This window comes from Phyllostomus hastatus, unplaced genomic scaffold (assembly GCF_019186645.2).
Source record: "Phyllostomus hastatus isolate PE091 unplaced genomic scaffold, TTU_PhHast_1.1 phas_contig_210, whole genome shotgun sequence".
Classification (NCBI taxonomy): Eukaryota; Metazoa; Chordata; class Mammalia; order Chiroptera; family Phyllostomidae; genus Phyllostomus; species Phyllostomus hastatus.
Window position 1 is genome coordinate 16,068,963 of NW_025333737.1, and position 21,194 is coordinate 16,090,156.

At 39.6% G+C, this 21,194-nt stretch overlaps 1 protein-coding gene across 3 annotated transcripts in view; it reads left to right on the top strand.

Annotated features, from left to right (window-relative positions):
* The first annotated feature begins 955 nt into the window (after nt 1-955).
* Nucleotides 956-21,194, top strand: part of NSF (N-ethylmaleimide sensitive factor, vesicle fusing ATPase) — a 130,815-nt gene continuing 110,576 nt past the window's right edge. For all 3 annotated transcript variants that reach the window (XM_045837118.1, XM_045837117.1, XM_045837119.1), the window contains exon 1: nt 956-1,091. In XM_045837118.1, the coding sequence (XP_045693074.1) occupies nt 1,080-1,091 (12 nt within the window). In that variant the 5' untranslated portion in view covers nt 956-1,079. The remainder of the gene's footprint in view (nt 1,092-21,194) is intronic.

The following is a 21,194-nucleotide window of genomic DNA, read 5'->3' on the forward strand; positions in this document are numbered from 1 at the left end:
TTGTACATTCAAATTCCACCATACAGACTGTCTAAAACAAAGCAACACTGGGGAATGATGAAGGTTGTCAAAAACACAAATCCCTTTATAAAAAGGGATTTTAAAATAATTATTTTAAAAAATAATTATTTTTAGAGAGGGGGAAGAGAGAGAGAAAGAGAGGGAGGGAAACATCATGTGACAAACATTGATCGGTTGCCTCCCACAGAAGCCGGGACCAGAGGAACTCGCAACCTAGGCATGGGCCCTGACACGGAATCCAACAGGGGACCTATCACTTTGCAGGACGATGTTCATTCAACCAACTGAGCCATGCCAGTTAGGGCACAAATTACTTTTATAAATAAAAACAAATATAAAATATTTAATAAAATAATATATTAAAATATGGAGATAATCAATTCATTTTTAAATTAGAAGAAAGTATTAACTTTAGTTTTCCAGGCTACACATTAGCTAAATATAAATGCCAACTTCAGGGCGCTAGGAAAACAAGTCTGGTTACAGAGAAAAGCCTGAATTCACGCAGAACTTGAATTCAGAGCCAACCACTCATTAGTGATCTTCTTTTGGTAGGACTAGAACCCGTGCTGGGAGCTCATATACATTTTCACACTTCAGTGGGTCTGGAAGTATCAAGCAAAAGGCCATTAAAAGGCAAAGTGCAGCTGCCAAAACGATAAGCAGGGGCTCGGTGACGAAAGCCTCAAAACTCTTGCTGCAAAGTTCGGTGCAAACGGCCAGCTGTGATGAGATTCTTAAGAGAAGCCCTGCAGACACTCGCTGGCCAACACGTACGCCCTGGGAATACAGTCAACAGACCCTTCCCCACTCTCAGATAACCTGAAGTTCAAAATGGCGCCCGCGCCCCGCCCTCCCACTACAGTCGACGGACCCGCGCGCACCCTGCGGGGTGGGAACTCCGGGGGCGCCGGGGATGCGCCCGGGCTCGTGCACGGTCTCGCGGTGGCTGCGCGCCTGCGTGAGGGCGGGCGGGAGGCAGGCGCGCGCGCGCGGCGGCGGGGGCGGGCTCTGCTCAGCGCCGAGGAGGATCCTAGGAGCTGGACGCGTCCGCGAAGATGGCGGGCCGGGTGAGTGCCGGCCCGGGAACCGCGGCTCAAGGCAGGGGCGCTGGGCTTGCCGGCGCTCTAATGTTCGGACGGCTCAGGGGAGGGGAATGGGTCTGAGCAAATGGGGCATTGGAGGGGGCAGCAGGCCAGAGCAGGGCTTGAGAGTGAGAAGGGGGAGCGGTGGCACGGGAATAGCCCTCCTCAGACTCCATCCCCCTAAGAAAGCTTGAGGGGAGGTGAGCCCCTGGCTACTGGGTTTCCTGCATCTCCTTTAATTCCCCTTCTCCATACTTTGGGGCTGTATCCCTCGCCCCTCAAGGCAGCCGCAGGGTTGTGGCCGTCCCATCCCCGTCTGATGGACTCGGGGCGGGGGGGGGGGGTTCTCCGCACCCCCTTGCGAGGGCTTATTAGGTGCAGCCTCGGGAGTAACTGCGGAGGATCCGTCTGCTGCCTTGGGACGAGAGCTGTGGGAAGGGTCATTAGGAACCCATTTCTGGTTCTTCATAATGAAAGGTCTTGGGAAAGGAGGAAGGAGTGCAAATGACTTAGTGTTAAACCCCGGCTATGTGGGGGACCTGTCACTGCCGGATCATGCAGTGTCTTTAGCATGAATGTCTTTAGCTTGGTCTGGGGGTTTGGGGTATCGCATTTTGCTTTTATGACTGGTAGTCGCGTCGAATGCAGCGGGATGTGTTGTAGTTTCAGGGTTTTAAATTTTACTTCCTCCTCTAACCTCTAAGATCGCAGTGTAGTATGGGTTTGGCGAGGCGAGATAGGGCTGGTTCTGTGCTGTATTGCAGAGTGCGTTGAGCTATAAGCTCTCTGAGGGATGGATCCTGCCCAGAGATTACACTGATCATAAACCTGGGGACATTAACTGCGTCATTAGGGGATAAGAATGTGCTATCCCTTGATTATTTTTGCTAGAATATTTGAATGTTTGCATAGACTTATGAATACATGCAAATATCTATCTTAAATTGTCATGGGATTGTCATGACCGTAAAGGTCATTTAATTCGCTCTTTCTCTTCCTTTTCCCCATAGCCTCACCTTTTTATCTGTGGCTGCTCTGTCCACCTATGTTTCAGATTCTGTCTTTCCCACCTCAGGAACCCCATTTTAACACACTCAAGCTCTCCCATCTCAAAACAAACCCTCTCTCCACCTCCACACCTGTCACCTTTTCTCTTTCCACCTTACAGTCAGAAATCTTGAGTAGAATGGTCAACATTTTTTATTGTCTCCCATTTTTTATCACCCGCTTACCCCTCAACCCACTGCAGTCAGATTCTAGCTGTGTCATTCCACTGAAATGTGTCCCTAAACTTAATTGCCATTTTTCATTCCTTGTCTTGCTTCATGTCTCAAAAGCATGTGGCATTGTTGACTGACCATTGCTTCCTTCATGGAGAACGCTCTTCTTGTGGCTTCTGTGATACCTTGCTTCTGTTTTTACTCATACCCTTCTTCTGCAGACTCACCGTCTCCTCTGCCCTGTTACTCAGTGCATATATCCTCAAGGCTCTTTTCTCACTCTCTATTTTCTCCTTGGGCAGTTTCTTCTAAGCCGACAGCTTCAAATTCTATCTATGTGTCAGTGACTTTCAGTATTTTACTCCCAGTCCAGACCTATCTTTTAAGTTCCAGAACAATATGTCAAACTAGCTATTCAAAACTAGGCACCTCAAATTTATCTTGTTGAAATGCAAACCCACCATCCTAGCCCTCCTAGTTAGTACTTTTCCTGTGTTTCCTATTTCAGGGGGTGGCACTACCACACATGCATTTATATAGGCTAAAAACCTGGGGTGGGGGTATGGATGTCGTCCTTTATACCTCTTCTCTTTCACCACATCCTGCAAACTGACAGTTCTATCTGCCCTCCCCCCAAAAATGTATTAGGATCAAAGAATGTGGCTTGGGGCATTGCTGCTTTAAACTATGCCCAAATCACCCGCTGGACTGATCACATGGGTTCTGTCATTTTAACATCCTAAAAATCTCTTCAATCTGTCCACCTCTCTCACATCTTCAATTTTCACCTCCTTTTCCTGAACTGCTCATTTCTGGTCTGAACTATTGCAGCAAGCTCCGAGTGGTCTCCTCATGCCATTCTCCACACTGATTGTTTCCTCCTGTGCCCATTAAACACCACCCTTGAGGGCATCTCCTTACTTTTAGGTAAAGACCAAGTTTGTAACCAGGCCTGTGAAGTCTTTTGTGGTTCTGCTCCTGCCTCTCTCCACTACCCTCCTCACTCCGTGTGCTCAGGTTATGTAAGCCTATCAGTCCTCTGAGCCTACAGTGGTTTCTCTCACCACAAGGTCTTTGCAGGTGCTGTTCCCTTTCTTCTGCACGATGTGCTCCCAGCCATTTCCCTCCCACTCAGACCGCCCAGCCACTCAAAGGAAGCCGGTTCCAACCCACACTTCCGGTCATGATCCTTTGCTGTATGCTCTTGAGGAATTGTATTCCTTTCCTTGGAGGTTTATCTGTTTGTTATGTTAAATTGATCAGTGTGATTGTTTGCCTCTCCCATTAGACTTTACCTTCCATTAGACCATATTGGGTTTTTACTTACTATCATCATCTGTGCTTTGCACACTGTCTGGGACCTTGGTGCTCAATACATATTTTTAAAAATATGAACCTAATTTCTCAGTGAATATACTAGGGATAGAGGGTGTGTTGCCTAAAAGCTAGCCCATTTTACTGACATGTTAAAAAGATCTTTGTATGGAGTTCCATGTAAATGATATACATAGGTATTATTTCTGCTGCTTAGAGCTTCATAGAACTAAATAGTTTCTTTTTCATATGATAGTTCCTCAGATATTTGAAGACAGTTTACATGTTTCCTCAGATTTTCTCTTTTGCAAGTAAAACATCCCCAGTTCCTCCAATATCCTATATTCCAAACCCTTCATCTTTTAGGTTACCTTCCTTTGGAAGCACTCTGTCGTGTTACTGTTTCTTCTTAAATGTGCTGCATGCAACATAGTGATCAGTGAAGAATACACTTGAACTATGTATGTTCTCTTGAGCTGGACAGTACTATTATTAATATGGGGTAAAATTGTATTTGCTTTTTTTCTCCAGTAAATCACAACTTTTGGCTCATACTGAGCTTAGAGTCCACGAAAACTCTAATATTTTTTAAAAATCAGCACCCCCTCCCCCATTCTAGGAATTGTACAGCTGTTTGGTTGAACCAAAATGTAAGGCCTTACATTTATCCCCTTTACAATTCATTGTTTTAGGTCAGGGCATATCTGCTACTTGTTGAAGGTCTTCTTGAGTTTTAATTCTTCCATGTTATGAGACATAGTAGCTCTCTCTTCAATGTAATAGTAGTGATTCCCATGTCTACGTTCAAGCCCTTGAAATAGCCCTTGACTATGCTGTTAGGGACCCTCTTATAGGTTGACACATGTCAGTGCACTTTCGGTAATTTACTTTACCTAGAACTTTTTGGAGATTGTTGGCAAAGTTTAATTTTCAAAAACCACCATCTTCTGGAAAATCTGAACACCTTTGGTCCATCTCCGATTGTCTTATTTCTTCTGATAGCTATAATTTTCTAGTAACGGCCTGTCGTTGTTTTAGCAAATAGAGAGTTAGCCTTGTAATACTCTTAAAATGGGTTCTGTATTTCTTTTTTGTGGGAGAAAAAGGGATTTTGAATTATTGCTTTTGCTTAATTTAGTTAATTTCGGCACCCCGACATCATCTTGTAAGTGGAATTTATATTCACTGTGTCATCGAACTTGTGTGTGTGTTGTGTATCGCTGGAACACTGTATCGCTGGGTTTTGCTGTTGACAGCATTACTTACCTGCAGCATATCTCGTCCTTTGCTTTTTCTGGCCAAAAAAGAAAGCATCATATTTAGTTCATTTGGGAAATGGGCTGCAGAATAAAATGTGTGATGATACAGTATTGAGGGCATGAGAACTTGATTAATCCCTAAAATATCTTGAAGTCCCTAATCTGAAAAAAGAACTTAAAAGAAAATAATTTTTGTCATTATTGTTCTAGTGTATTTATTATGTAAGAAACATGTGGAATGACAAGTTGGATACATTTTATAATAAAATGGTCAGTTGACTTAAATTTATCTGGTTCCCTTTAGCCTTTCAAAAATGTTCAATTAAGTAGTAAGTTTTCTCAGCTATTTAAAATTTTTGCTACTAATAACACAGATTCTAAAGGTATAATTATTACTACTTACATGGAACATGGACACTTTAAGAAGAGCTCCACATTCAGATAGTTACCACGGCCCCAGGCCTCCACACCATCTTTTAGAATTCTCATGCCACACTGCTCCGGAATCATGGAATCAGAAGTAAAGAAAGACTCTGACATGCAGCCTTAATAGCTTAGGAGAGCTGACTCTAGGTAAGGCGAGGCTCCTTAGGAAAGCTACTCTATGTGGTGTTGCTTTCTAGGCCTCTTATATTACCACCACCACCACCCACTACTGAAGAAAAAAGAAGGGAAGAAAGGCTTTTCACATTGCCTGAGCTTCTTTGTAATTGTCTTTTCAAATTGCCAGAAATCTCACTTACTGGAGATCCAGCAGTTCCTTTCTAAAAATATATATACATCAATGCAAATAAGCCAGTGGATCACTTTCTTCCTTACCTAGTTGAGGTGATTTGTTGTGAAGAAATAGAATATGATGAACGTTAAATAGGCATCTAAGGGAGAGAACTCTCTTAGGAGTTGAAAGGAGTGTAGAAGGATGCTAGAGGTAAAATTTACCTAATCCAACATTTTGACTACACAGGTTAGTATATTAGTATCAGTTAGTATTTTGAAGAAGCTTTTGTAGCCTAGTTCAGAAACCTACCCACTTACACTTTATGGGTGAATGATATCTTTACCAAATAACCAACCTTTAGGTGAAGTTTTGGAGCACAAGTTATAAATTGGAAATAGCTCATGTGCAGTACCACAAGTCAAAACAAATAATATAAAATGTTTCATAGTCCCATTCTCTAAATCATTGTTTTGCTATCCAAAGCATATCAACTTTCTACAATTTTATATGCAGTAGTTAATTACTTTTATGCAGGGTCTGGCACAAATAATGCCCCCTTTTTTATGAGCTGGTAATCTGTACTAAATCTTTTATTACAAAATCATAAGCATGTAATTCTGTAACATAACAATATCATACTCAACACACCATGTGACGTTTTAGGTGACATGTTCAGATTGCTGTCCATCTCGTGTGAGACATGTACTCTACCAACTGCACTCAGTGGAGTCACTTCTGCTGGACCCTGTATATTACTTTAGTGGAGATTTTAAAAAGTATCTTCAAGTACTATACATTTTAGAAAAAAAGTTGAATTCTTACTATTAAATAGCTGCTTCTTTCTGAAACCCAGAGGAATTTGTGCTTAAGATGGATGTGTTCTTTTTTTTTTTCAAGTATTTAAATCAAGGTACAAAAGTATAAGTTGAAGATATATTTATTGTTCTACTGTTGAAAATTCCTGAATTGGCAGAACAGTAACCTTTGCAAACATCGGTATTGACAATACCCTAGATACTTGCAATAATGCTGTTCTTAAGGGTCCACACTCCAGGCATGGTATTTTAGACAATAGTCTCTTAACAGGATCCCTTTTTGTACTCCAGTGTTAATGTCCTTGAATGGGCTCTGAGGCCTATCTTACACTGCCTTCAATTTTCTTTTTCTTTTTTTTTTTAAAGATTTTATTTGTTTATTTTTAGAGGGGAAGGGAGGGAGATAGAGAGAGAGAGAGAAACATCAATGTGCGGTTGCTGGGGGTTATGGCCTGCAACCCAGGCATGTACCCTGGCTGGGAATTGGTTCCCAGTCCGCGCTTAATCCACTGAGCTATGACAGCCAGGGCTCAATTTTCTAGTGATTTAATCTCTAATGTCTAACCTACTTTTTTATGATGAAAACTAAATATTCCTCATGTGACTGTAACGATTTCTATAAGCTCTGTGCATTTTAGAGAAATATACTTTATATACATTTTAAGAGATTTCAAACATGCTGAGAAGTACGGAAAATGACATGACATATGTATCCTTGTGCTCGCTATCCAGACGCAAGTGTTAACATACTCTGATATTTGCTTTAGATTTTTGCATTTTTCAAAATTAAACATTACAGTTCCAACTGAATCCCCTTTGTGTCCCTTCTTTTTTTTTTCTTTCTTTTAGAACCTGTTATTTTCTGGATTTAATTTGATTCTTTCATCAAATAAATAATATGACATATACTTTAATTTCATATCAGTTAGCTGGGAAGAAATCTGAAATGTTTACTATGTCTGATTCCTCCCTCCCTCCCTTCCTGTAGACCCTGTGCATCCCTTCTCATTCCACTAACCTTTCCCAGAAATAGCTACTATCCTAAAGTCGGTATAGATCCGTCTTCTTAATGTCTACATATGTGTGTGCCCATAAAATATATTGTGTGTGTATATAAAATGTATATAATGGTGTTATACTCTGTATTTCCTTCTGCAACCTACATCTTTTCATTTAAAAGGACACTTGAGACTTAGTTATGTTGATATAGAGAGAGCCAGTTCTGTTTAACTGCTGTGTCGTATTCTATTCTGTGAATATACCACAATTATCTGTTCTCTCAGCAGAGAAAAATTTAGGTGGTTTCAGAGTTTATTTTTCTAGAGTGCACATTCTTGTACATGTCTCTTAACATATATATGTACAAGTTTCTTTAGGATATATGCCTAGAGACATATACATATGCATTCTTACCAGCAGTACAGGAGTGTCTGTTACTTATGTCCTCCCAGCACTTAATATTATAGACATATTTTTTTAGGATTTTATTTATTATTTATTTTTAGAGAGAGGGAGAGAAACATCACTGTGTGGTTGCCTCTCACACATCCCCAGCTGGGGACCTGGCCCACAACCCAGGCACGTGCCCTGACTGGGAATCAAATCAGTGACCCCTTGGTTCTCAGGCCGGTACTCAATCCACTGACCCACACCAGCCAGGGCGACATCTTAATTTAGACAGCATGATAGGTGTAAAACAATCCTGTTGTTTAAATTTGCATTTTCTCTGGTTACTAGTGAAATTGAGCATTTTTCATATTGATCTTTGGGATTTCCTCTTCTGTAAATTACCTTTGTATGTCCTTTGCCCATTTGAGCTGTTAGCATTTTAAAAAAACTGATTTGTAGAGTTTTCCATTTTGAGGGGTGTAAGTTTGCTTGGATTCTCATCCTTTGTTAGTTGCAATAGCTTCTCTCAGACAGTGGTGATTATTTCATGTTTATGGTTTTAGATTTAAATTTTATTATAGTTACAATTACCTATTTTTTTCCTTCTATGATTAGTATGTTTTTAAAGAACTTTTTTCTCATGTTGAAGTCAGAAAGATTTTTTTTCTAAAAGGTTTAAAAGTTTGCTTTTCACATTTTAGTGTTTAATTCACCTGGAATTTATTTTTGTGTTTGGTGTGAATTAGGAGCTAATTTTATCTTTTCTGTATGTAGAATCGTTTGTCCCAATATCACTTATTGAGTCTGTCCTTTCCCCCACTGATTTGTATGCTGGCTCTGTTTCATATCCAGTCTGTCTGGACTCTGTTCTGTTCCATTCTTCTGTTCATCCGTATGTGCACCAAACCGCTGCTTTAATTACCATAGCTTTAAAAAATATTTTTCAGTTACAGTTTACATTCAGTATTATTTTGTATTAGTTTCAGGTGTATAGCATAGTGGTTGGACAATCGTATACTTTACAAAGTGGTTCCCCGATATTTCCAGTACCCACCTGGCACCACACGTAGTTATTAGAGTCTTCTTGTCTGTATTTCCAATGCTGTACAATTACCATAGATTTAAAATTGTTCTTGCTGTGTGGTAGGGTGAGCTCCCTCCTTATTTTTCTTCATTTGGTATTTCTTGGTCCTTTTTCATAAGAATTTTAGGAGCAGCTTACTCCCTCCTCTTTTTAAAAAAATTATCTTTAAATTTATTTTTATCTATTGTTGATTTTGACCTACTTTTTTTTACATTAAGCCAAAAAATGCTAATAATTTATCTCAGCTTTGTGCTCTATAGATCTGAAACCAAATGCATTTGCATCAGCTGTTTATGAGTAATGAAGGGTATTTTGGTCCTTTGCTAAATTCAGAATGAAGTGCTAAGTTCTGATGTATTTTGCACTCACCATATAGATCTTTGGTAATGGATAAAATGGGGGAAATTATTAATTTAAGATAAGAAATAACCTGTCGTTTTTTAAATCCAACATTTACTTATTTTTAAAATCACTAAATAATAAAGAGTAGAGTTTCACTGGTGGATTTTTTTTTAATTGTAAGATGTTTTTAGTGTGACGTGCATGTGAACAAACATCTTCTTGGTTTGACATGCAATGAAAATAGTAATTATCACTAATTCTTGGTCTTCCAAAGAAAATCTATGTTAGGGGATTTAAAATTTTCAGTTATCCTAGTTACTTTTCTCCTAGAGAATAATATTAACAGAATTCTGTGAGAAGAAAGCAGACTTAATTCCCACTGTTTGAACAGAACTTATCATGGAAGTATTAATGATTTTTGAATTCATGGATGAACATGTATTTCTGAACACCTTAATAAATAATCATTTGGACAATGTCTGTAATTTGAATTTTAATGTTATATTCTCTGCCAAGATATTGAATACTCCACTGGTGTTTATTCTGTTATGTAAATCATTAATAGGATAGCGTAGATAAAACTTTAAACAGCTACTAGACTCCGATGCAGTCTTTCCTTCACCTGCAGAGAGAGTCTGATAACTATTTTTTGTATATATAGCCTTCTAATCAATTTACTACTTATCAAGCATCAAAATAAACTTAATTATCTTTACCAAGTTAAATGATGAAATCGACCCAAGAGCATTACTGAAGCCTCTTTTCTACTTATTTTCTATTGTAGAAGGAAATGAACCTGTATTTCTGTTTTTATGAAGTTTATTTCTCTTTACTTAGTACAATGATTTCTCAAAGTGGAGACTGCAGACCAGCCAGTCAGTATCACCTGAGAACGTGTTCAAAATGCAGATTCCCAGGCCCCACCCCAGGCTGGTTAAATTTGAAGCTCTGGAGGGGCGGGGCCCTGCAATCTCTTTTAAGAGTTCTCCAGGTGGTTCTGATGTGTGCTGAAGTTGAGAGCCATTGACATGATGCAGTGTTTTGAGCTCTCCCATTTAGTTCCTTATAAATTGTTGGAGATATTTTTTCCAGATTTCTTTCCAAATGTATACTCCAACTTGTTATTTCTAGATTTCCGGTCATTGTCTTTTCTTCCCTTCAATACCTTCTATATCCAATCTTCAAACATTTAAGAAAGCTTAGTTATTTCTTGTTGTCTAGTAGATGTTGTACCCTTCCTGACCTTCCCATAGAAACAATTTAAAATGCTAACTATAGTTAATAATGTATACTTGAAATTTGCTGATGGGTCTTAAGTGTTCTTACCACACACCCACACACAGAATGGTAACCCTGTAACTTGATTGTAGTAATCATTATATAACATACGCTTATATCACAACACCACATTGTATGCCTTAGGCAAAACTCCCGATAGCTGAACATATGCCATGTATGTTTATGCCCCGCAATTCTACTGGAGGCTGGGTGGGGTGAGTTGGGAATATATTCAAGAGAAATACATACATACATACATACACACACACACACACACACACATATACATATATATACATGTATATGTATACATGTATATACATATACATGTATATGTATATATGTATATACACACATATACATATATACATATATATTATTCAAAAGACATGTACACACATGTTAATAACAACAGTATTCATAATTAAAAACTAGAAGAAACTTAAATGAATAAATAATGGTGGTATACTCATATAATTATGTACTATAGGAAGCAATGAAAATGAATGAACTATTGCCACATGCAACAACCTGGATGAGTATCATAATATTGAGGGGCAGAAGTCAGACGTGAAATGATACCTGTTATATGATTCCATTTGCATAAAGTTTTCAAAAACTGGCAAAATGAATCCACAGTTTCTCTCTGGTGATAGAAATGACAGTGCTTATCTGTGGTTGGGGGTGAGGGTCTAGTGATTGGGGAGCAGAATGGAATGCTGGCAATGTCTTTCTTGTACTGGGTGCTGGTTACCTTGGGTGTTTTCACTTCGCAGAAATTCATTGAGCCAAACGCTTACAGTGTGTGTACTTTTCTGAATGTATGTTTTTCTTCAATAAAAAGTTGATTTAAAGAAATGGTAATGTTCTTTTTCTTAAACTGGGTGGTAGCTACATGGTGTTTGTTTCATGGTGTTTTATATCTTACACACCTTTAATAAATATTTATAAATAAATATTTAGTATTCAGAAATTATAAAAAGTGGCCACTGCTTCATTGTTAATGTATGTCTGTAATGCCGCAGGCACTGTACTTCAAGCACATGCACGGAGCACAGTGCCTGGGACATTATAGATACATGTTAAATATACATCTGCTGAGTAGAAGTAGGCTAGTAATTTCCTTTTTGCCTTCTAGCAACCAATTTTGACTCAGTTATTGGTAAATAATTATTTGTAGGTAATAACATTATAAATAATGCCATTATATTGTGCTTATTTTTAGTATCATCAAGTTGAACTTGTTAAATTATTGAGAAACTCCTCAATATTATGGCATGAGCACTAACCATCATGAATTATTAGTATATTGTTTTTAATTGTGACTCAAATAAACATAAGCAATTTAGATAAGTATAATTCAGACTTATAGATGTAAGTCAATAGATTTTGTAGCTTTGAAGATGTGAAGTTTATTCGACCTAATTTTCAGATGTCTTCTTTTTTTTATTTGCTTCTGAACAACTAAAGTTGCAGCTAACTTTTCCATTAAATCTTGTGTTCTTTCCTCTGTGCCGTGCTGCCTCTTGCTTCTCGCCTGTCTTATATCTTCACTTTCTGCTTTCCTGACATGCAGTGCCCTGCATCTTGCTAAGGAAAGAGTCCTGAGGTGTGAGACTTAGGGGCTGGGACTGGGGAGAGGCTCTAGAGTTTGGGTCTTAGTTCTGACTCCTTCTCCAAAGGTCCTTCTCTTCCTCTTCACCCTTCAAATGAACATTGTGGCAAATTTTCATCAGGATGTTGGGAATTTGAGGGAAAAAGGCTTCATAAACATTGTTTTAATTTCTTTAACAACATTTGGGGTAAACTTTCCTGAGTAAGAGCACTAAGTTACTAAATCAGAATATTTGAAATTGAATGGTATTTTACAGTTTTGAAAACACCTTCACAGATCTTGTCTCATTAGATTCTCAGAGCAACCTTATGAGTTGTTCAAAAAATTTAGTTCAATTAACAGAAAAATCCACAGCTAACATCTTACTGGTGAACACTGAGAACTTTCTCTTGAAGATAAAGGATAAGATGAAGATGTCTGCTCTCACCACTTCAGCTCAGCACTCTATTGGAGGTTCTTGGTAGGGCAATTAAGCAAGAAAAAGAAGAGAAAAAAGCATTCAGATTGAAAAGAAAATTGTTTGTGGATGACATGAACTTGTATATAGAAAATTCTAAAGAATTTACTGAAAAGAACTGTTAGAGCTAATAAATGAATCCAGCAAAGTTGTAGGAGTCCCATATACAAAAATAAGTACATTTCTGTACTCTAGCAATGAACATCTGAAAATGAAATTAAGAAAACAGTTTAATTTACAATAGCATCAAAAGAATAAAATAGAAATAAATTTAACCAAAGAAGTGTAAGACTTATACACTGAAACCTGTAAAGCATGCTGAAGAAGTTAAAGATCTAAATAAATGGAAACGTATGTTCATGAATTGTAAGACAATATTGTTAATTGTCTTACTCTCCAACTTGATCAATAAATTCAATGCAGTGCCTATGAAAATTCCAGCTGTTTTTTCCAGAAATGGACAAGCTGATTCTAAACTTCAGATGGAATTACAAAGCCATTTTAGCCACAGCAATCTTGCAAAAGAAGAACAAAGTTGAAAGACACACTTTCTAATTACAAAACTTACTACAAAGCTGGAGTAACCAAGATGTTGTGTTGGCACGAGGACAGTCATATAAACCAGTGGAATAGAATTGAAAGTTCACAGATAAACCTGTACACTTACAGTCTACCAATCTTCAACAAGGGTGCCAAGATTGTTCCATGGGGGGAAAAGTATTTCTAACAAATGATGCTGGGACAACTGGATATCTACATGCAAAAGAATGAATTCAGACCCCTGTCTTATACCATATACAAAAATTAACTCAGAATGGCTCAAAGATCTAAATCTATAAAATTCTTAGAAGGAAATGTAGATGAAAATCTGCACAACCTTGGATTAGACAGTGATTTTTTTTTTTAGTTACACAAAATGCAAGCGATCCAAGAATAAATACATAAATCAGGCTTCATCAGAATTTAACACTTTCATGTATCAAAGGATCCTATCAAGAAAGTGAAAAGACAGCCCACAAAATGAAAGAAAATATTTGCAAATCATATGTGTCTGATAAGGTCTAGTGTCCAGAATACGTAAAGAACCCTTACAACTCAACAATAAAAAGACAACCCGATTTTAAAGTGGACAAAGGATTTGAATAGACATTTTTCCATAAAAGCTGGGCAGTTAACAAGCACTTGAAAAGATGCTTAACATTATAGTCATTAGGGAAGTGCACATCAAAACCACAGTGAGACACAGCATGACTCCCAGTGGTGCGCTGCAGCTAAGGAAGTGCTGGTGACAATGCAGAGCTATGGGAGCCCTCCTTCACTGCTGTTGGGAATGTAAAATGGTGTAGCCAATGTGGGAAACAGTTTGGCAGTTCTTCAAACACTTAAACAGAATGACCCAACAATTCCACTCATAGGTATATAACCAAGGGAGTTGAAAATACATGTTCATACATAAACTTGTACATGGATATTCATAGCATCATTATTGATAGTAACCAAAGAGTGGGGCTAACCCAGTGTCCATCAGCTGGTGAATGAACAGATATGATACATCCATGCAATGGAATGTGATCCAGCCATGAAAGGGAATGAAGTACTGTCACATGCCACAACTTCATACTACGTGAAAGAAGCTGGTCAGAAAGAGAACAGATTGTAAGATTGTATTTATATGAAATGCCCAGAATAGGCAAATCCAGAGAGACAGAAAGTAGATTAGTGGTTGCCAGGGCATGAAAGGAGTCAGGAATTGGGACTAGCCACTGATAGGTCCAGGGTTTCATTTTGGAGTGCTGGACATGTTCTGGAATTTGTGGTGATGATTGTGCTACATAGTGAATATATGGAAAAGCCCTGGAGTGTACACTTTGAAATAATGAACTGTATGCTATACAGGGTGGGGGAAAAGTTGGTTTACAGTTTGTATGGAAAAAGACCTGCAAGTTATGATTATTACAATACTTTATTAACTCAGTCTTGCATACTCACACTGTAAACCTGCTTTTGCCCCACCCTGTATTAATACATAAAATTACGTTGTCTCAGTCTGTTTGGGCTGCTACAATAAAATACCTGAGACTAGGTTGCTTATACACAACAGAATTATTTTTCATGGTTCTGGAGGCTGGAATTCTTCTGAGGATGCCGGCATGGTTGAGTGAAGGCCCTCTTCTGGATCACAGACTTCTCACTGTGTCCTCTCTTGATGGAAGGGGTAAGCTAGCTCTCTAGGTAAGGGGTAAGCTAGCTCTCTTTGACACGGGCCCTAATCCCATTCATAAAGGTTCTGCCTTTATGGCCTAATCACCTCCCAAAGGCCTCACGTCTTATAATGTTACTACTTGGGCATTAGGTTTTCAACATATGAATTTTGGGAAGACACAGACTATAGCAGAACTGTATTTCCTATAACAGAACTATATTTCTTTTTTTTTAAAGATTTTATTTATTTATTTTTAGAGAAGGAAGGGGGGAGAGAGAGAGAGAAACATCAATGTGCAGTTACTGGGGGTCATGGCCCGCAACCCAGGCGTGTACCCTGACTGGGAATCGAACCTGCGACACTTTGGTTCGCAGCCCGCGCTCAATCCATTGAGCTACGCCAGCCAGGGCTTAGAACTATACTTCAAAAAAGGCTAAAAACAAGTTCAACTGCTCTGGCTGGGTAGCTCAGTTGGTTAGAGCATTGTCCCCATATGCTAAGGTTGCAGGTTCGATCCCCAGCCAGGCCACATACAAGAATCAACCAGTGAATGCATGAATATGGGGAACAACAAATGTTTCTCTCTCTCTGTCTCTCCCTTCCTCTCTCTAAAAACAACAACAAAAAGTTCAGCTAATATGTATTGTGTGTTCATTGGGTGGACAGGCATGCCAGAGCTTAGAATTATGATATTTAACTACATAGTGTAAGATAGATAGTGATAAACAGTGAGAAAACTGTTGAAGAAGCACAAATAAAGGAAATATAGGAGATATTAGCTCTTACTCAGAACCAGGGAGTTCCATACATGACTTTGCAAGATGGGTAAGATGGAAGGGGTTTGGAATAGGGAATTGAAGCAAAAAGAACAGTGTGAACAAAGGCATGGAGTTTGGAATATGAAGTACATCGGGCCAGGGTGGGGCACTGAGGTAGATGATGCAGAAAAACAAGGGTAGATCCTGCTAAAGAGTTTTGGTTTTATTATTTAGAAGTCGCATTTTTAATTTTAGGTCTTGCCTGGTGGCAGGGGGAAGACCGAATTGGAGAAAAGAAATTAGAGTCAGGGAAACCAATTAGGGGGTGGGGGGTTGTTTGTGTTTTTAACTTTTTATTTATTATTTATTTCTTAGGAGAGAGGTAATATGGGCTGAACTGGACCAGCAGTCCTGAAGATGGAAGGGGGGACTCAAATGCGAGTGACAGTGTAGAAGATCACTAGGTCTCGCCCCCACTGTGGAGCGAGAGGTTAGGTGGTGAAGGAAAGAATGACCCTGAAATTGTGAGTGTGAGTGACTTGATAGGATAACAATGGTATTAACAGAGAGCCGAAGGACAGTGAGAGAAACAAGAGAGTGAAGAGTGCAGAGAGGGAGACGCCACTGAACTTGGCAACTAGAAAGTCATTGGTGACTTGGAAGACAGAGCAATTGAGGAGTTGTTGCTGGACAAAATTTCTAATGGTAGTGGGGGAAGATTGCTGTAGGAGGAGAAAATGGGAGGCAAGGGAGACTTGGGCGAAGCTTGGTTGTGAGGTGATGAGAAAAAGGGTTGATAATTTGAGGTAACAGGTGAGTTAAGGGATTTTTGCTTTTTAAGTCACTATGAGAGGTGTAGACATGCCTCTGGGAGGAGAGAGGCTTGCTGGCAGTGACCCCAGATGCACAGGAGAAAAGGCTGGTGGGTTGGGACCAAACCTACAGGTGAAGGGTTTGCCTCCTCTGTATTTGCATCTGTCTTCTGTTCTTCAGCATTATTTGATTTTACCCATGTTGTGTGCATAGGTAGCTAGTTTCTTTTTAATTGCTGGATACTAATCCTTTGTATGGACTCTACTGCAGTTAGTTTGTTTATCTGTTCACCTGTTGGTAGTCATTTGTGTTATTTCCAACTTGGGGTTCTTATGAATAAAGCTGTTATGAAATTTGTGTGCCGCTGTGGCTCTGTGCTTGCATTTCTTCTGACTGACCGCGCCATATATTTGTCAATATTTTAATGTTGTCAGCCTTTTACAGTTCTCTTCTCTTTTCTTTTCCTTCCCAAAAGACCAGCATGGGAAGTTGCTTTTATCTTTAAGTTTGTAAAGGAATTTTAAGGCCCTGGGGTTGTGAGGAGGTTCATCTCTGTGAATGGTCGGATAATGGTCTGAGGTGGATCTCTAGAGGCTCTTTGAGAGAGAGCTATAGGACATAAAAAGTTTAACTTATTTCTACCCCATCATGTCTAGTCCCTCATGACTTCTAAATTCTAACAGAAATCATAATTACAGGAGTTTATAGCACAGAGTGACTCCACAGGCCTGAAGACAGGTGTTACTGGCGCCCTCCGCCCCTTGTTCTGCACTGGCACTCTCCAGCAAACCCTGATGCGGCGACAGCTGCTAGCCACATGCGGCGCTGGAAATGTGGCAGGTGCAACTGAAGAATTTTTAATTTTAATTAATTTTAATTTTGTCATATGTGTCTGTTGGTCACTTTATTGAACAGTGCAGTTCTAAAGTGTTTTCCGGGAAAGATGGTCCGACAAGGAATGTACTCATTGAGTGGCACTCGTCAGCTGAGCTGGCTCTGGGGCAAGTTCGTGTTTTCCCTCCCACATCCCTTTCCTGTGGGGAACTTGTGCGTCTGTGGAGAGCCGTCCCCAAGGCCCGCAGCCCCCCAGACTGAGGAAGAACCAGCGGGCAGGGGCAAATTAGTTGGTAACCAGCTCTCCCAGTGAGGTACTGTGTTTTTTTCCTGCCAAACTTGCCCCACTAAATTCTTTAGTGAATGGGAAAGCATATACTTTATCTGATTTTTAAAGTGAATCTTTGGACAAAATTATGTTACTTAAATTCAAAAGCTGTATAATGTCACCCAGAGGAGTCCTGGTTAAATCCCCAATTTTTCACGGAAGAGAAACAGATTCTCTTTCTGTCTTTTAAAGGCTCTCAAATAAATAGTGATATCATTACTTCCACTAAAGTTTCATTCTTTTGAGTGGCAATGAATTAATAATTTTTTACATTTCAAATTGTTAATGAAAACATTTTACAGCCTTCAGACAGTTAAATGTTCTAGTCTGTCAGAGATTACTAAACTTATATAAAATTGCTCATCAGTTTTGTATTTTCATTTCTTAATATCTGCATGGGTCTAGTGGCTGGACTCTTATTCTTTCCTGGAGGCAAGGTCAGTGTTAGAAAAACTGAGGAATTTTCCCTTGGCATTGCTGTGGTAAGTAAACAGCTGCTATTTTGGGGATGTACATTGTGATGAGAAAATGAGATACCCTGCTTGGCTTACCATAGAAACACAGATGCTTCTGGGTTCCAGCAGGGAGGCCTTTTGCTCACAGCATCTGTGTGTGTGTTGGCCAGACAGAGGACTTCTAAAGATTTTTTCACTGTTTTTTGAAGGACACCACCTCTTTGACAAGTAAACATGTTTATAAATGAAAAGGTTAACTTAGCATTTTATAATTTTTTGTATTACTTTAGCTATATCAGTTCTGTGTCATTTTGAGCTACTAGATAATTAAGTTATATCACTTCCTAAATAATCTTGAAATGTCCTTTGTATGCATTATTCTTTGAATTGTTTATTTCACAGTTGAGATCGCTTTGTGTTGGTCCATAAGTTCATTCATTCACACATGTTTGATGAGCACTCACTGTGTGCCAGGCCCTGTACTGCCCCGGGAACCGAAAACTGGAGCAGAACCCAGTCTCAGTTCTTGAGAAGCGCACTGTCCTTTATGGAATGCAAACGTGTAAACAGACAGTCAAGTAAAAATGCAGATAGGTGCTTCCACTAGAAGTTTATTCTGTCAGTTTTGTGGGGAAGGTAAGATGGTCAGAGTGGATGTCCAAAACTGCAAATAGTACCAAACCCTACACATACTGTGTTTTTCCTATACAAACACACCCATGATAAAGTTTAATTTATAAAGTAGGCGCAGTAAGAGATTAACGGTAACTAATAATAAGACAAACAATTACACCCATAGACTGTAATAAAAGTGACATGAATACGGTCTCTGTGAGTTTAACTGAGACGGCTCTGGGGCGCCTGATGGGCAAGCGGCAAGGGCGGTGTGGGTGCGCTGGGCAGCGGAACCATTCTGTCCTGGGCAGGCCGGAGGGGGCAGCACAAGAGCTCGTCACGCCTCTCAGAGCGGCACCCAATTTAAAACCTATCAGCTGTTTTTTCCTGGAATTTTCCATTTCATAGTTTTGGACTGCCATCGACTGTGGTGACTGAACCTGCTGCAGGCACCACCGTGGGTGAGGGAGGACTGCTGTAAAGGAAAGAACCTTGTAGGTGAAAGAGTCCCCGGGGCGGGGGAGAAGTTAAAAAGCTGGGCAGGTTTTTGTCAGGTGGCTGGCCAAAATGCGACCACGGGCAGGAATACTGTCTCGTTCAGAAAGCAAGCTTATGGCCTAGACTTTATTCATCGTCTGTTCTAAGTTAGCCATTTCCAAACAGTCTACCATACATCTCCTAAGTAAGAAAATGTATTGGTCATGGTATCACACATGTATATATATTTATAACTTATATACTAATAGTTTATATACATAGTAAAACATAATGCCAAATGAAATAAAAAGGGTGAGCCAAAGATGAAAAATATATTCTTATGTTTTCTTTTATTAATAATAAGGAAAGCAAACTGATGCTTCATTATTCTCGGTTTAGTATTTTGTGATACACCTATTCAGTGGTCAGTTTCTGAATTAAGTTTATTTTGACACTTGAGTGATCTTGCAAATCCTTCAGCTGCACATAATCCCACTTCAGAGACCACTGCTCTAAACACCTGGGATAAATGGATCAAAACTAGCCCTTAGTTCAGGGGTGTCCAACTCGTTGTCACTGGGGGCCGCATCAGCCTCGCAGTTGCCTTCAAAGGGCCGAATGTAATTTTAGGACTGTATAAATGTAACTATTCCTTAACAGGTAAGCGAGAGCTCGGTGCTACTGCCAGGTAGAGACAAGGTGCCAGGTCAGATAAAACAAGGTGGAGGGCCACTAGATTCGGCCTACAGGCCTTGCGTTTGCCATCTGTGCCTTACTTAAAACAAAAGCAAGGCAAAAATGTAATTTATTTTCCTCTATAAATTTGTGCTTGAAAAACCAATTTTAGATGCTTCGTGAGCAAAGAATCAGCTTTGGCTTGAGGTTGGAAGAATGGGCACTTCAGTCATGAACTGACTACGGGTGTCAGTCATATTTTACTAACTAGGAAACCTTAGGGAATGGTGGAGGGTTATTGGTTAAATACAGTACATGAAGGAATGTTTTGCTAGTTAGCATCTGTTGATCAAAGATTGTTATTTGCTGTTTTTAAAAAATATACCCTGTAATTGTCTTTGCTGAGAGATATTTAGAAGATGGTTTTCTCAGTCTGCAGGAGATATGGTTCATAGCCACTTGGAATCTCTTATAAAAAGATAGTTTTTAATAGTCAAGTGCTGGAAACAGCATAAGTGCCCATCAGTGAGTGAGTGGATCAAAAAACTGTGGTATATTTACACAATGGAATATTATGCAGCAGAAAGGAAGAAGGAGCTCCTACCCTATGTGACAACGTGGGTGGAACTGGAGAGCATTATGCTAAGTGAAATGGGCCAGGCAGTGAAACACAAATACCATATGGTCTTACCTATAAGTGGAACCTAATCAACAAAACAAACAAGCAAAATATAACCAGAGACATGGAAATAACAAAATGACAGTGACCAGAGGGGAGTAGGGAGGGGGATAACAGGGCGAAGAAGGGGAAGGATCATCAAGGAACATGTGTAAAGGACCTATGGACAAAATGTGGGGTGGAGAGGATTGAATGTGGGGGGGGGGGTAGGGCAAGGGAGAGTAATGGGGGAAAATGGGGACAACTGGAATTGCCCAACAACTGAAAAAAAAGACGAAAGAAAAAAAAGATAGTTTTCATGATACACTCTATCAACCTTCTTAATTCATTGTGTTTGAATCAGTCAAAATTCTTCTCTTTGAAAAGATGGAAAGCCAACTCAAATAAGCTTGAGCAAAAAAGAGAGTTTCTTGGTTTAGAATCAATATTCAGGACTCAAGACCTTTAACCTGGTTGTCAGGTCTGTGCTGCAAAGGGTTTGTCTGTGTCTGTGTTACCTTTGCTTTCTCTGCGATAGTTTTATCCTCTCTCAGAGCGGGAAGTCTTCCTCCACGTGGTGGTGAGGCGAGGGAGAATGCCTCTCCCCCATCACCGGACCCCATGCCATCCCCCGGGTGGAATGAGACTCTGTGTGGCCGTGTGCTCTGTGATGGCACACCCACAGAGCATGTGGAGTGAGGAAGGAACCGTTTTCCAAAGAAAGGGTTTGCTACTACCTTACGATGGAGTGCTGGGAGTCAGAGACAGTTGTTTACAACAG